The sequence below is a fragment of the Solanum pennellii genome, chromosome 11, assembly GCF_001406875.1.
Source record: "Solanum pennellii chromosome 11, SPENNV200".
Classification (NCBI taxonomy): Eukaryota; Viridiplantae; Streptophyta; class Magnoliopsida; order Solanales; family Solanaceae; genus Solanum; species Solanum pennellii.
The window spans coordinates 59469035-59485592 of NC_028647.1; the positions used below are offsets into that span (position 1 = coordinate 59469035).

General features: G+C 34.2%; 1 protein-coding gene across 2 annotated transcripts; it reads left to right on the forward strand.

The window, feature by feature from the left end:
• The first annotated feature begins 10152 nt into the window (after positions 1-10152).
• Positions 10153-16015, forward strand: LOC107005153 (signal peptide peptidase-like). 2 transcript variants are annotated; one of them, XM_015203662.2, is made up of 12 exons: positions 10153-10308; positions 10693-10792; positions 11619-11734; positions 11831-11982; positions 12099-12184; positions 12290-12417; positions 13890-13940; positions 14256-14342; positions 14445-14514; positions 14917-15053; positions 15143-15220; positions 15726-16015. In XM_015203662.2, the coding sequence occupies exons 2-12, from the start codon at positions 10753-10755 to the stop codon at positions 15798-15800; spliced, it is 1020 nt and encodes a 339-aa protein (XP_015059148.1). In that variant the 5' UTR covers positions 10153-10308; positions 10693-10752; the 3' UTR covers positions 15801-16015. The 2 variants fall into 2 exon arrangements, with proteins under 2 accessions (XP_015059148.1, XP_027768953.1); XM_027913152.1 differs by lacking the exon at positions 13890-13940.
• The last annotated feature ends 543 nt before the right edge of the window (positions 16016-16558 follow it).

Below are 16558 nucleotides of genomic sequence, written 5' to 3' on the forward strand. Positions count from 1 at the left end.
TTTCTATTTTGAGTTGGCCGATGATATCTACTCAGTACTTGTGCCTTGTACTGACCCTACTTGTATTTGTTTTTCTTTGTTAATTGTGGAGTGCAGCAAACGTGCCATCGTCTTCAACTCAACCGCAACTCTAGCCAGTCTTCATCACGTCAGATCTCAGGGTGAGCTAATGCTTCTAGCTTGGACAGGATCTTCTTCTTCATGTCTTGATGCCTTGAAGTTCCGGCATGGACTAGCTGTTTTATTTATTTTAGCTTCCTAGATATTCTTAAATTTAGTAATTTGAGGATAGATGTTCTTGTGGTGATGACTTCCAGTTTTTGGGAACAATAAGTATTGAGTTTTTAGAAGTTATTTAATCGATTTTTATTAATGAGTTTTAAGTCTTCCGCATTATATTTTGTTATTTATGGTTGAACTGTTGGGGTTTAGATTGGTTGGTTCGCTCACATAGTAGGATAATTGTGGGTGCCACTCGCGGCCCGTTTTGGGTCGTGACAGGAGGGGGGTTAAGTTGATGGTATTATCGTTATTTAACATTCAAATTGTAACATTTCAGAAAATGTACTCATCTACAGAAGATCCTATTAATTTTTAAGAATAGGTATTCGGGGTACGTAGGCATCTCAATGCCCTATATTTAGAAATATTGGGCATATTAGAAAATATTGGTTTAAGGGTGTTAGCCAATTTTCTATGTATTAACAAGCTTGTCCAAGAAATGTACCTGCAATAAAGACCCTGAGCTGAAAATCTTCATTTTCATTGTTCACAAAATAAGTGCGAGGCATCCATGTGTCAAGCCTAAGCACCATAGCACATGACCAATTAAAATGGGCATGTAGATTAAGCAGTGCCCAAGGACATAGTGAGGATCCTTGGGACAATAAGTAAACATTCCAAATGAACCATCAAGAATAGTTAGTTAGGAAAGTACAAGCAACACATGTTCAAGCACATGTAAAAATCGGCCAGGAGGGGGAGGGGACCACCCTAACCGAATTCGGTTAGGGTAGTTAGGGGCAGGCGTGCGCAAGGGTCCACCCATGAGGGGCCTAACTCTCTAACCAACTCTAGACTCTAACTAACTGACCTAACTAGCTAAATAACCTAGGACAAACAAAAATAAACTATCTAGTGCACCCGACAACCTAAGACTTAATTGGGTGACACTAACCTAGTAACTAGTTCAAGAAACATCCTAGCACCTAACCTAGGATGGTCCAAAAAGGTTAGTTATGGTCCCAGTGACTTACGAGTACTTTAGTAATTACCTAGGTCCTTTAATTAATTAAATTGAGGAATTAATTAATTAAGGAAAATTCACAAACAAGGCCGAAACTCTTAAGAAAATTTCAGATTTGACTAAGTTAAATGCTTTCCTATTTATAGTCAATCTAGGAGGGGCATTTTAGTAATTAACTAAATAAATTAACTTAATTAGCTTAAGTTGAATTATTCAAGATCAGTTCCTAAGACTTAGACTCATGTTCAAACACTAGAAAATTCATGACTCAAAACAGTGAGCAAACGAAAGAAAAAAAGAAAAGCTTCTCTCGATTCTCTTAGGCGATTTCAAGGTATTCTTCAAGTTTTTCGTGCAAGGTGATCTTCGTAGATTCAAATCTACATAAGGTATGGGTTTATCTCTTAGATTCCTTTCCCTAAGAGGCTTTTCAAACGCTTTGAATTCATGAATATCGAAACTAGGGCTATTCCCAATGACACTATTGAACGTCCATTATCCTAGTTATCCTTGTTTTCGATTCTAAGAGTTTGTATAATGTAATCTCGAACATGTTGTTGGTATGTGGTGTTAATTGATCATCATGTGTAGGTTTCTTGAGTTATTAACATCAAATGGGACTTACAGATTAGATTTGTATAATTTGAGTATTATTTACATGAGATAAAGAATGTGTAATGTCGAATTGTGTTTGAGAAAGATGAATTTGTTATGAGTTATTTATGAAGTTGAATTTACTGTTATAAGTTGTTAATTGAATTGTACTTATAAGTTATCTTAATGTAAAAAGGTTGACTTACTTAAAATGAAGGTTTAAATTATCACAAGATGTGAAAGTTTGGCTTATGCCAATAATTTGGCCAAAAAAATTGGCTAGTAATAGAATTGACTTACAATGTTATCTTAAAAATATGTGAAAGTTGGCTCTAAACCAAATTAATCATGACCAATGTAACTTTGAATTCATAACCAAGGGTTATGCCAATCATTGGGACAAGTCCCAACATACCCTTTCCAAATGAACTTTGAATACAAGTAAGTACATTGAACAAAGTTCATAACGTTCATAAAGAGTGGAATAAAACTACCAAATGTCATTGAACAAGATAAGGTGAGTAATAACATAATTAAAAGTTTAAGAATTATGAAAGTGACCAGAATGAGGTGTTAAAAAAAGTGAGACAAGTCTCACTCACATATAGACAATTATGCTAAAGAAACTTACATAAAAGGGTGCTAATAATCGTGAGACAAGTCTCATTTAACACCAAGATAATAATGTAAGGTTAAATTCACATTTCATCAAGTAAAGACAGGGATGACCGGTTATCCAAAGAGTTAAGTAAAACTCATAACTAGAAGCAAGCTTCCATAATGTTTGAGTCAACTCTAAAAGATGTAAAGAAAAAGAAGTTGAGCAAAGCACCGATAGACTAGCAATGAGCTTGTGCCAGCACATGTAAGCCTCATGAGATGAGGATACCACCAAGGTGGATAAGTAGTCTCTGTACGTCTCCTAGTCTTCGAACTATGTTGCCAGCATAGGAACTAGCCAGTGGATTCCACCTAAGAGAGCTAGGTATGATGCGGTTTCACTTTGGCCGGTGAAACCACCCCTTTTCGATGTGGGGTAGACACTGGATTTCATGCTTATATCACATGATCTATGTCGATTAAATGCTCAAAGAAGGTATTCGGTTCACTTTAGCCGTGAACCACCACTTTTCGGTGTGGGAAAGACACAGGACTTGGTTTCACTTTAGCCGGTGAACCACCCATTTTTGGTGTGGGGCAGACACTGACTTTCATGTTTAGCTCACATGATCTAGGTACACTTTGATCGGTGAACCACCCCTTGTCCGTATAGAGCAGACACTGGATTTCATGTTGGCTCGCATGATCTTAATGCTAAAGATTTCTTTAAGAATGTAAGAAAGAAAGAAGAAGAAAAGTAAGTTCAAGGTGATCTAAGAAAGTAAGGGCTTAAGTATATCAAATAATTAGTGGTTGATAAGAATGAAGTTTTAAAAAGTTATTGGCTTGTGCCAAATCAAGTTATATGCTCCAATATCTTCATGTTATGCAAATGATCAAATAATGGGCATAACCAAATAAAACTTGGCTTATAATGACTTCTTATATTATGTCAATAAAGGAGAGTAAAACATAATTTCTAATCAATGCCCCATTATCTCCATAATATGAAAATGATGAAATAAGTGGTCTAGCCAATAAAGATTGGCTTATAAATATTTCACGCCCAATTTAACAAGAATGGAAAGAATAACTTGTAGTAAGGGTAGCCAAATCATTTCCCTAGTCTTTTGGATTAGTTACTTGATTCTTTGTAGGTATGGGACTACAATGAATAATTAAACTTGTAAGTAAAACATAAGATTAAAGAGATCTTTGAACTACACAACAACAAGAAGAAAAAGACTGAAAAATAAACTAAGTGTTGGGGAAGGAGCTCTCGGGTTTGGAGGAGCAAATTTCAAAATTTTCGTTCGGGTTGTTCTAAAATTATGTCCATGATTCTAAGGTCTTATGTTCATATAGAAAATGAGTTGTGTGCTTTTAATGCATTAAAATATGTCATATTCATACTATAATTCACAAATAACGATTTAAGAAAGTCTAGTGACTTCACTTTCCAGAAATGACATGTTGTTATAGGAAGAGCTTTCCTTGATCATGCATAGTCCTTATGTGTATATGTGCATATACTCATACTTTGTACAAGTGTATACTAACCCTATACTATTACTATTTTATAGGCGCAGGTCAGAGAGTAGATTGAAGACTCATTGAAGCGGTTTGGATCAACGATCTCCAGACTTTGGTAGGTCCTCTTGAGTTCGAGGATGCTACCTATCATTCTAGCTTAGTACTTTAGACATAACTAGTGGATGTTGTCCCTAGCATTTCATTTCAGACTTTTATTCAAAGCTTTGTATTAAGGTCGTTTGACAAACTATTAAGACATATTGATTTCTTCATTGAATTGCTTAATCGATTGTAGATGGTTGTTTAGTTTGAGATTATTAGAATATCACTCTATATAGAAATTATATGAAGTCTATGTATACTTCATTATGTTCTAAAAGTTTTAAATTTTTCGCAAATTTAACTATATGATGTGATGAAAGCTAAGAAGAGGCTTGTTTGCGACCTTTGAGAGGTTAACGACGCCGGTTGCATTCGGATTCCAGAATCCGGGTGGGACACAAATTGGGGGGAGGGTACCTGAACTCCAAGCTCACTCAACAACTATAAATCACACTTGAGTTATTTAAGAGGAGAAATTTTTTAAGAAATTCGTAGTTTAAAATGTGAGGAAACCCCTCTACTTCAACCAACATAGCTACTTCAACCAATATAGGCCAGTATGAAAATGTGTTTATTGTGATGTATCGAGAAAGTCACAACTTTCCGAAATGAGTGTTGACTGGTTATGTTTCCGCCAAACCTAATTGCTTAATTATTTCATGTGACGTTGACACTATGTTGCGATGGATGTTAGGTACTTGTAAATAATATAACGTATTGTATTTAAAAAGTAAGAAAAGAGGGAAACTCTTTCTTGTTACAAACTAAGCTATGAGAAAATTGTTTGATATATAATTGTGTTGTATTGAGATGAGATTGAAAATAAAAAGAGAGAAAATATTTCGATATAAAATGTGAATGTACAAGTGGTGTTTGCATGATTTCTGAATAAAGATAGAATGAGATAAAATACCTCAATACATACGAAGGTTGTCAAAGTTATGTTTTATGGTGTTAGAATAGAGATAAGAAAAAAAGAGATTTTTTTATATAATCTAAAAACGTGAGAAAATTATTTTTGTGATTGTTTGAATAGATTGTTGATAAAAAGATTCTTTGATACCAATAAAAAATGTGAGGTTGTAATTTTGTGTAATCATACTTGAGTAGATGTGAAAATCAAGATGATGACACTGTTATTTTTATACTAGTATTGAAGCACGTGTGTTGCATGTGAGTGCCAGGCTATTACACTATTTTTAAGATAATATAAATATTATTAAACAAAAAATTTAAGCAAAGTATTATAAATGAAATAACAACATGTAAGTTCCTCTGAATAATGTAAGGTGGTGTGACACCTCTCTATGCCCTTTAATTATATTTTATCAGTTTTATCCTTTTTTTAGGATTTTTTTCTCATTTTAAATTGTGCGATATGTAAATGCAAAAAGTCACTCTTAAAATCTCTTAAATACACCTTACATATACACCTTCTCCCCCATCCTCCTACAATTATCTACTTAGTTATTGTTTTATTGTTGGAATTCATGGTTTTCGGTATTTTTATGTTAAGGGTATTATCGTTGTTTAACATTCAAACTAGGAGGTTTTCAAATTTAACAGAACTTCATACTCACTAATGACTATATGTTACACATGACTTTTTTAAAAAGAGAAAAATAGAAATCTTAAAAAATTCGTAATTTAAAAATGTGAAGAAATCCGTCTATTTTAAAGAATAAATTAGGTTAGTATGAAAATGTGCTTATCGTGCTTTATCAAGAAAGTCACAACTCTTCGAGATAGTCAATATTCATCAGAAAAGCACTATTCTATGAAAAAGTCACACTCTTTCAAAGTGAAAATGTGTCCACTTTCAATAAATATAATATCAAAATTAGAAATATATTAAAATGAGTGTTTTCTAAAGAACAATAGAATACTTAGAAATTCATTAAAGCATCAAAGTGTACATTCCATTTGAATTACTTTTGTCTACTAAAATTGAAATAGGACAAAAGCTTGCATTATGTAAGTGAAGACTTTAGTCCTCTAGATTTGGAAGAAGGTAAAATGAAGGTTTTTGTAGACCATATGCATTTAGCTAAGCTTATGTACAACCTTGGCAATTTCTTAGGTCCTATGAAGACATTCAAGACACCTAGTTTGGATAATAAGAACTCAAGTTGAGTTTTTCACAAATCTTTAGTCAATAAGTCTTCCAGTTGATCATGTGTTTTCCTGATAATGTGACAATCTATTTCGATATGTTTAGTTCTCTCATGAAATACTAGATCTGCACTTATTTGAATAGTCGCTTTGCTATCATAGTAGATTGATATTAGTCCTTCAATCTAATTTCCAATTCCTTAGTAGGTTTGTGACCCTGACTACCTCAGTTGTTAAGCCTGCTAAAGTTCTATACTCAACTTCTGTTGAACTTTTGCTTGGATTTCCGAGCAATGAGAGAGTCACCAAGTTTGAGGATGTGACATGTTACAGTCTGGCCCAATTAGCATCACAATACCATGTTAGTTTCATGTCCTTCTCTGGTCACATTAGTAATCCCAGCCCTGATTGAATCTTTATATACTATAGAACTCTCAATGCTGCATTATAATGTTTCACTATAGGTCTCTGCATAAACCGACTTAATGTTTGAACTGCGTAGGCAATATCAGATGGTTAGGTAATGTAGTTTCCCAATAATTCTTATTGTTTTACATTTTCAAATAGTTTAACCAACTCAGTTGCCCCATCATCAGTCTACTCAGCTTTATTCGATTTTATGTTACACTCTGAAGGAGTAAAAATTATCTTTCCTCATGTTAAACCAGCTTCTGCTAATAACTCTATAGCATACTTCCTTTGGTTTATCAAAATTCCCTTATTTAATATGCTAAATTCAGTTCCTAAGAAAAACTGTAACTCTCTTAAATTTTTTATTTTGGAAGATTGACGGAGTACTAGTTTGGTATCCCGGATCAGTTGTGTCATTGCCACTTATTAGAAAATCATCCACATAGACTAGTATGATTACCTTCTTTTTTCCTTGTTTCTTAGTGAATAAAAAGTAGTCCAGATGACTCCTTTTGTATCCTGAATTTTCTAATGCTTTTATTAGTTTGAAGTTCCATTGTCTTGATACTTGTTTGAGTCCATACAAAGATTTGATAAGCTTACAGACCATAGGTGTCTCCCTGGACCTTCAAACCTTTAGGCATCTCCTTCAAGACATCTTCCAACAAATCCCCTAGCAAGAAGGCATTGTCGATAATCATTTGGTACAAGGGCTAATTCTCTACAACACCTAATGTAATAACAGTTCTAACCGTCACCATTTTCATAACTAGTGCAAAAGTTTCTTGCTAATCAACACCAATAGCCCGATTATATCCCTTTGCTATCTTTCAGAGCTTGCAATTCTTGCTTCATAGCATCAACTCATCTTGCATATGTTACAACTTCTTCATAAGTTGTACTCGTGGAGATTTTGCTATGTATGCTCGATAGGGGAAGAAACATGTAGGTAAGAAACATAGTTTTTTATAGGATGAGGAACTGGTTTGATGAATTTAGTACTAGTGTGATAATTATGATGCCATGTAGGTGGTGTAGTGCCCTTAGTGACCTTTTAAAAGTAGTATGTTAACATGTAGTTTAGGAACCAGTTCCAAATCAGGTTGGTCAGTACCAATAACAACATTTGGTGCAGGGTATAGATCTATAGCAATATCCCTTTCTCCACCATCTGGAAACAAATCACCACCACTACTAGCGGAGTCTATAGGGGGTTCAACATGAGTCAAATGATTATCCTCCTCATTCATCCAAGTGAAATGGCAAAATAGGCAAAGAAGTAAGAGTAGGAAATTCTGAGATGAGCCAAAATTTTCATGAAAATACATTTTCATGAAAAACTATATCTCGACTAACCAACAACCTTTTGTCATGTAAATAGAAAAGGATATAACCCTTTTTGGTAGAGTATCCCAAAAATACACAAGCAGTAGCTCTATGCGAGAACTTGTCAACTTTGACAACCTTAGTTGCGTAGCATAAACAACCAAGTACTCTCAAGTAAGCAAACACAACTTTGTATATCTGAACTTATACGGAGATTTTCCCTTAAGCGCTGGTGTATTCAACCTATTTAGCAAATAAACTGTAGTTAAAACACCTAAAACCATTGTGAGTAGCTATTTTTAGGGACCCATACATCTAGATGTACTATATCAAATATACTAATATTTCTAGTACAACTCAAAGAAATGGCAGCCTAGTTTGTTTTACCACAGGGCAAACTGTGCATTCATCCTTAATGATGTTGTTCTATCCTTCCAGTGCTAATGACATCTTCCTGAGAACATTTATGAGTGGATGTCCTGATCTCTTGTGCCACAATAAATTTTCTTCAACATTGTGTAAATTAACAATCATCATTTTTGGTCCTTTATTAGTGTCATGATGAATATTGTGGTCCAACAAAATATAGAGAACTTCAGTTTCTTTACTAATCCCCTTTACGTTCCCAATAGAGTGATCCTGAAACACTCGAAACTAAGGGAAAACTTTGATCGAACAATTGTTTGTTGAGTTGTGATACAGACAACAAATCATACTTGAAATCACGTACCACCAACATATCTTTTAAGACATCTTTGCCGTCCTATTTATACTTCCCAACACGAGAAATTGTAGTGGTTTGTCCATTAGGTAGATGAACTTGCTTTCTATTTAGCAAAACACATGTCGAGTAATACATCTAATTTTGAGGCAACATGCTTAGTTTCTCCTGAATCAACTAAGCAAATAAGCTATAAGACTCATTCAATCCCATTAGAAAAGCAAATAAGCGCATATACTACGCATGACTAGTATACACTTACGATTTATCACAATCACACGACGATGGACGAACAAGTGCATCAAACTCATCCCAAAGTACACACAATTTCGTAAAATAAGTAGATACACATGAAGTATCATGAGTAATTGTACAAATTTATCTATGTAATTGATAATCTTTTCATCCATCAACTTTGTCAAAATGAATGTGATATAATAGACCAAAGTACAACATGACTCACCCTTTAAGTCTTTCAAAATATTAAAATAAAATTCATAAAGTATAATTACTTTTGTTAATTAATGCCTCCGACAAGATAAATAATTGTAATAAGGTAAAATATAAAATTTACCCTTAATATTAGTATAATTCAAAACAACATTCTATCAAGATGTAATATATACATATGCCCTTTAACTTGTTTTCTAATCACATTTATGCCCTTCAACTCTGGTGTGCACAAGTAGACACTTAAACTTGTGCAAAGTTGAACAAATATACACACATTTCGTATATGACATCCTAGATGTCATTTTTTGTCATACGTGGTGTGCTACGTGTATTGTGCCACGTAGGACTCATGTGTCTACTTTTTTAAGTACAAATTTAAGTGTCTACTTGTGCATATCTAAAGTTGAAGGACATAAATGTGAAATGAGGCCAAGTTAAAGGGCATATTTATATATTATGTCTTCTATCAATTATCTCCATTGTTTTAATAAGAAATAAATAGAAACATAACTCACCATGCTCTCAATCTTACCAGAGAGCTCTTTTTTATAATGAGATTAGTAGGTCTTGGACATATGACCTAACCGGGTTTGTGCAACCACTTATATAACCAATAGACTAAAAACCTTATGCTTATTTCAAGATGTGTCAATTCATGTATTAATATTTATTAAATTAAAATTTAATTTCTATATACAATGTAATTTTCTGATGAAGAGATGTCGCTCGCACCCTAGACCAAAGGTAAGTTCCCCCCTGTATATATATATACACAAATGTAAGTAGTTCATAAATCATAGATTGAGTAAATAAACAATCTACTAATAAAATAGATTTATAACCAAAAAAATATTCATTTTTAAGTAACTTTTATTATCGAAACTAGTGTACCTTCACAAAATAGGAGCAATCAATTTTGTTATTTTCTCTCTTTTTAAAAGTATTATTAATACTAAATTACTACACTAAAACTTAGTACTAGATATTTTATGAAGCTACGTGGCAGTCTTTCATTGGTCAGAACTGTCAATATTGACGTGTTTCTTCCCACAAAAAGGGCTAAAACCTTATTTTATTAGCACAGAAAAGAAACACAAAAACGAAAAAAATGTTTACATAGCAAAATTCCCAAATCCAAAAATCTCGCCGATCCGTGTGCTTTGAAGATCGGAAGAGAAACGCACATCAAATTCTTTTGTATTCTTGTAAGGTAAAAATGAGTATATTTGCATGAAGATTATTATTTTTTCATTAGATTGGGTTTATAGTGTTGTTTTTATTGTAATTTAAACGTTTTATGAAAATGGGTTTATGTTAGAAATGGTTGATTCCAATGTCTGATTTTGCAATTTTATAATTCAGGGGCAAAATTTAGGGAATTTGGTAAATTGGGTTTGCGTAAAGAAATGATTTTTATTAGATTTTCAACTTGTGATAACAATGTGTTCTTTTTTTAGTAGGTGAATCTTGATTTTTGATTACTTTTCTGCTGTTTCTGTGTGGGTTTTGTGATGTAGCTTTTGTTCTGTTTAGGTATGATTCAGTTATATGTAAAGTTTGATAATTGGTGCTCATGATGTTGGTTGTCTTATAGGTTCCTCTTGTTGGGGGAGTCTGACCTGGAGTGAAGCTCTGCATTTTAATACCTTTGAGGATGAAGAATATGGAGCGTATCGCGAATGTTGCTTTGTTAGGTATGGTTTCTGTTGATTTTGATTCATGCATTCTTTGTTGTTAATTGGAGAGGCACAATGTAGGTGAATGATACTTTGCAAGATGAATGATGCTAAGTATTAACTTAAATTTTGCACCCAAGAGTACGGTTTAGTGATTAATGAAGTGGGCGGAGGCAAAAAAAACTAGGCAATATCTCCCCATCTATCCAAGCAGCCTTGGACAAAGTTGCCTGTTATCTATGCTGGTGGAAGGTAGCATCGTACCTGGTGGAATTAGTTGAGGTGCACCGAACTTGGTCTGGATACCGCTATCATAAAATAAAAAAAGTAACTTAAGTTTTGTACCTTTTAATTTTCTCTGCAGCTGCACTCCTATCTTTGTGCTGTTGGAATTTGAGTAGACATATACTGTAACTGTTAATTTATGTTACAGTAGGTTCCACTCAACATATTTAGTTCATTGAGTAGACATATATGGCAGAATGGGTTCTTTATACATTTTTGCTTAATGAAAATACATGTATCTGATAAAAAAATATTTTTACCATTTTCTCATGTATTGGATGTTTGTTTCATCATTTTTCTTTGTTGAGGGTATTTCTCTAAGGATAGTTAGCTTATGCCAATATTAGAAACTTGCATGTACCCCTGAGGATATTTTCCTGCTGCCAGTTTTTTTCTCTTATTCTTTTAAGCCCCTTTTCTCAATGCTTGTTCTTTCTCGAATAATATATGCTATCTGGAGATCAGAAAGTATATTAGGTGGTCGTGGAAATTTCAAATCACTTTTAAATTTTATGTTGATGCAATTACCTTGAAACTCTTGCTTTTTTGGTGGATTCAGGTTTGAGTCTGGCACCACTGGTGGTGAATGTGGATCCAAATGTAAATGTCATTGTAACAGCCTGCCTTACTGTCTTTGTGGGTTGCTGCCGTTCTGTTAAGCCTACTCCACCTTCGGTATATCTTCCGGACTCCAAGTTGTAGTTTCCCTTTTTTTTTTTCCAGTCCTGTCTGTTTTGATATCACCTTAAATATTTGATTGCTGTTCTCCAGGAAACAATGTCTAATGAACATGCAATGAGGTTTCCCTTGGTTGGAAGTGCAATGCTCTTGTCATTGTTCTTGCTTTTTAAATTCCTGTCAAAAGACCTGGTTAATGCTGTTTTGACGTGCTACTTCTTCGTACTTGGCATTGCTGCACTTTCGTATGTTCTCTCCGTATGGATCATTCTGCTATGCTTAATATATTCTATTTCAAGTTACTGAACAAGAGTTTTTGGTGCATGTGCTTTATGTCATCTCTTTCTTTGTGGCTTTACAGGGCAACATTGTTACCTGCTATTAAGCGTTTTTTGCCAAAGACGTGGAATGATGATCTCATAATATGGCACTTCCCATATTTCCGCTGTAGGGACCACTTTCTTGTCTCTTCTGAAAATGCCAATTGAACCTGTTAGAAGAATCCTTGGTCTTACAATGCTCATTTTAGTTATTTAATTTCCTCCTTTTCAGCTTTGGAGTTTGAGTTCACAAGGTCTCAGATTGTCTCTGCAATTCCTGGAACCATTTTCTGTGTATGGTATGCTAAACAAAAGCATTGGCTAGCTAACAACGTTTTGGGCCTTGCCTTTTGCATTCAGGTTTGTCAGCATATCCATCTAAGTTACATTTTTCATTTTTACTGGAGCACCTTTTTTTTTTCATTATTCCTTCTTTCAACTTGTTTTGGGTGAGGCGTATTTGTTGTATCCCTTTTTTCTGCTTGCAAAAGTCAGACACTCAGTTAAATACACATTTCTCCTGTGTTTGAGATTTGCAGCTGTTATTGTTCCAACACTTCTTATTCCATATTAACAAAATCTTCTGTGCATGATAAGCTGCCAACCCTGCTAGTAGTAATGTGTTGATGGCTAATCTGGCTCCTCTCTCATAATCAATTTCATTTACTAACCAAAAAATCTTATCATTTGTTCTAAGAAAATGTGGTTAGTACTACTCACTAGTCCGGTGTCTGAGTTTCTGATATGAAGGTGTTCTGCTCTTTTGCTGGCTGGCTGTTTATTGCATCATTAATAAGCAATTGGATATTCGCTTATCATATAATCTGTGAGCTTCATGCTTCACACACAGTTTGTGTGGCTTGATGTGTTAATATATCATTTGTCCTGACAATAGAGTCTTAAATTTCTTCATTTTCAGAGGCCAAATTCACATGGACTTCCTATTTTGAAGATATGTTTAATTTAGATGGATGTTATATGATTTAGGTAGAGTATATTGTACACTTCCTCCATCCAATTTATGTGATGCACTTCCCTTTTTCATCCTTTTAAAAGGAATGGTGTTTCTTTTTTGTATTTAGAAATGTTTCAATTTTAAACTTTTCATTTTACGCTTAATGAGATGGTTTATGGTCCACACAAACATCTACGGTTTGTTTGAGAGACAAGATTCAAAAAAAATTCTTTCTTTTTCAAACTTCATGCCTAGCCAAAGGGAATCACATAAAGTGGACAGGAGGAATATATGCCAAAATGGAGAGTATCATACAATTGGAACAAAGGAAGTACCAATTTAAGACTCATTGATTCTTTTCTTTTTTATTTTAATATGTACCCTTTATCAAACTAGGTGACGTAAATGGAGAGGTCAACATTCATATAAATAACTCGCATTTGTCTACACTTGTTCTAGGACCAAGCATAGTTGTACTTGTCTATCTGCAAAGGCGACCCACCTTTATGTAATTTGGATCCGTGATGGCACTCCGATGTTTTTCTTTATTTTATTTTCTTATTTATTGATAACGGGAAAATCTCATTTGATAAACCTACATCTATGTATTTGGTAGAATATGGACCCACCCCTCTATCGTGCTCCCACTAAAACACCAGGATCCTTGTCATTGTTAGGGTTTTTACTTTTGACATGCGCCCTACCCACATCCCACATTGGGTCCTTACATTGAGCCAACGTTACTTGTTATTACTATTTGTATGCTTCGAATCAATGGATATTTTTGCAGAGCTGAAAAGTGTTTGGTCCCCTCTTAAGTCTCACCATGTCTACCTTGATGAATGATATGGATTTTCCTCTGCCCTTTTAATTTCAGGGTATTGAAATGCTTTCACTTGGATCATTTAAGACTGGTGCCATACTATTGGTAAGGGAAGAAATTTGTGTATTATATCTAACTGTACATGGTTCATAGGTGTTATTCTGGTTCTGTTTCTGGCCTTAAACCAAATATCCCTTTGTTTTTCCTGATTTGCTTCTTCCCAATATCCCTTTGAAGAAGTGGAAAAAGAACTTCATGAGATATTTCTAATGATTTTATATTATATTAACCCCTAATGGTAGAATTTTTTAGGCTTCTTTATGGCGTTCTTTAACATAGGCATTACCACTCGCTATACAACTTTCTATATTCATTAACTTGTTGCTGATGTGGAATGCCAATGGCTTTTGAAAAATGCAGACAGGACTTTTTGTGTATGACATCTTCTGGGTCTTTTTTACCCCCGTGATGGTCAGTGTAGCCAAATCTTTTGATGCTCCTATCAAGGTGTGTATAGACCTTTTTATATGTAGCTGATTCTTTAAATTTTCCATTCCACACCTTTGTTAGTTACTGTGTCTCCTGATTATAAAATTGCTTTGTCTGCAGCTTTTGTTTCCCACAGCAGATGCTAAACGCCCCTTCTCAATGCTGGGTCTTGGAGATATAGTTATACCTGGTATAACCTCCATTCTCATAAAAAGCCATTTCTGATTTTTGACCTCTGCTATTTGTAAATAGCTACAGATGCAACTTTATAAATTATTAGCTTACTTTTTATGACTAAACCAGAGAGATTAAATATAATAGAGGGATCCTCCATCGTAAACTATGAGGTTTGGGGTTTGAGACAGGAAAAAGTGGAGAAACCCACTGTTGGTCCCTCGAGAAGGAATATGGGATGAGGTTTACCATATTGAAGAAATGCTTCATTTCTTTTACTCTAACTACTGAACTTTATTTGGTCTTCCACAATTGCTTATTATTTGCTTCTTGCGATGGTCTTGCATCATTTTTCTTTTGCAACTTCTTCTTTGCTTGAGTAGATACACTTGGTAACATTTGATCACTTCAATTTCAGGCATTTTTGTCGCATTGGCACTCCGTTTTGATGTCTCCAGGGGGAAGGAACCCCAATACTTCAAGAGTGCATTTTTAGGATACACATTTGGTTTGGCACTCACAATATTTGTTATGAACTGGTTCCAAGCTGCACAGGTTGGTGTCTGAATTGAACTTTAACACTTTATATCCCTTGCAAGAAAGCGTTGCCATTAATTGTTGACTTGACATTTGTTTCTTTTCAGCCTGCTCTGCTATATATTGTTCCAGCTGTAATTGGATTCTTGGCGGTACATTGCATATGGAACGGGGATGTGAAGCCTGTATGTTTTTCTTGACAATCTGTTTTTACCAAGTCTAATAGCTGACTTTTCTGTTTATGGCTCTTGAATTCTATTATGCTGTTTACTCCCATTTATTTACTACATACTTTATGGAGATTAGATTTCCTCGTCAGATGTTTGGGAAAAACACTTCTTCTAGAACTATGTTGCTCGGACTCTCCGAAATTGTTGCTGCATCCGTGTTGGACTCGTCAAAATGCACTACTCTTGTAGTATCAGACATGCAGCCAGAAATTTTTGAAAATGCATCTAATGGCTTTGGTTAAAAACTATATATAAAGTAGGAGAAAGGAAGGTTTCTTGCAGTTTTTTCGAGCGAAGCATATTATGATCAGAACTTTTTTCTTGCATTTTGAATTGATAATCTTTGATAGAGTATGAACCAAACCTCCACTACCTTTTATATGAAGCAATAAGACTTTGTTTCTATTACATTTCTGTTTCGAATGCTGAAAACTGTATTGTTGATATTTTTGTTGAACAGTTGTTGGAGTTTGACGAAGGAAAGACAAAGGCCGCGGAAGAAGCTGAAGCCAAAGAAAGCAAGAAGGTAGAATGAGTCTTTAAGTAGACAAACTGACATTAAAGAGACAATGACCCTCTAATTAGGCTCTATGTATCGCCGTGGATTAATAGTTACACAAGGCAGCAGAGACTGTTGGTTAAGCAACAAAGTTTGTTGTATTAGATTTTTGAGACTGACCGTCAATACTACTGGCCTTTTATGTTATACCTTAAAATTGATATTATTAAATGTCAATTTTTTCTCTTTCATTTCAAGTAAAAAATATAACTAGAATTTATAGCAGTTAAATGGTTATATACCAAATAAAAACTACATAAAATCACTTGAAAGTCTCAGACGAAAGTTAAGAGGCCAAAGGGAGCTTTGAAATAATAATCTTAAGTGATAAGTTAATTATTTTCTTGTTAATGGGTTGACTTATGATGAGCATATCTCCAAATACATTGAGAGTTAGAAGACTTATTACACATCAAATTGAAGGACTTCAAGTCTAGTTTTCATGATTGTTGGAATCATGGTTGAATAAACAGTTCTGCAAAATGAAGTTGATTGACCATGACAAATTCATAGTTTTGAGCCCATAGATTATGTGATAACTATGTTTACCACTAATTTAAAATGCATCATTTGAATTTGTTCATTACGTACATTTCAAAAATATTTATATCAATCTTATTCGCAAATTTTGAGGTATGAAAAAAAATATACGCACATATGCAAGATTTTAAATATGTCAAATTCAGTTGTCCGTGATTGAATTCTAAAGAGTCGTTATTATCATTAATAATTTA

Bases quoted from the DNA above. Each gene is read 5' to 3' on its own strand.
- LOC107005153 (XM_015203662.2), top strand. From the start codon at position 10,753: ATGAAGAATATGGAGCGTATCGCGAATGTTGCTTTGTTAG. The intron at 12,418-13,889 runs GTTTGTCAGCAT...TTTTAATTTCAG, and splicing joins GCCTTGCCTTTTGCATTCAG to GGTATTGAAATGCTTTCACT. The intron at 13,941-14,255 runs GTAAGGGAAGAA...TGAAAAATGCAG, and splicing joins AGACTGGTGCCATACTATTG to ACAGGACTTTTTGTGTATGA.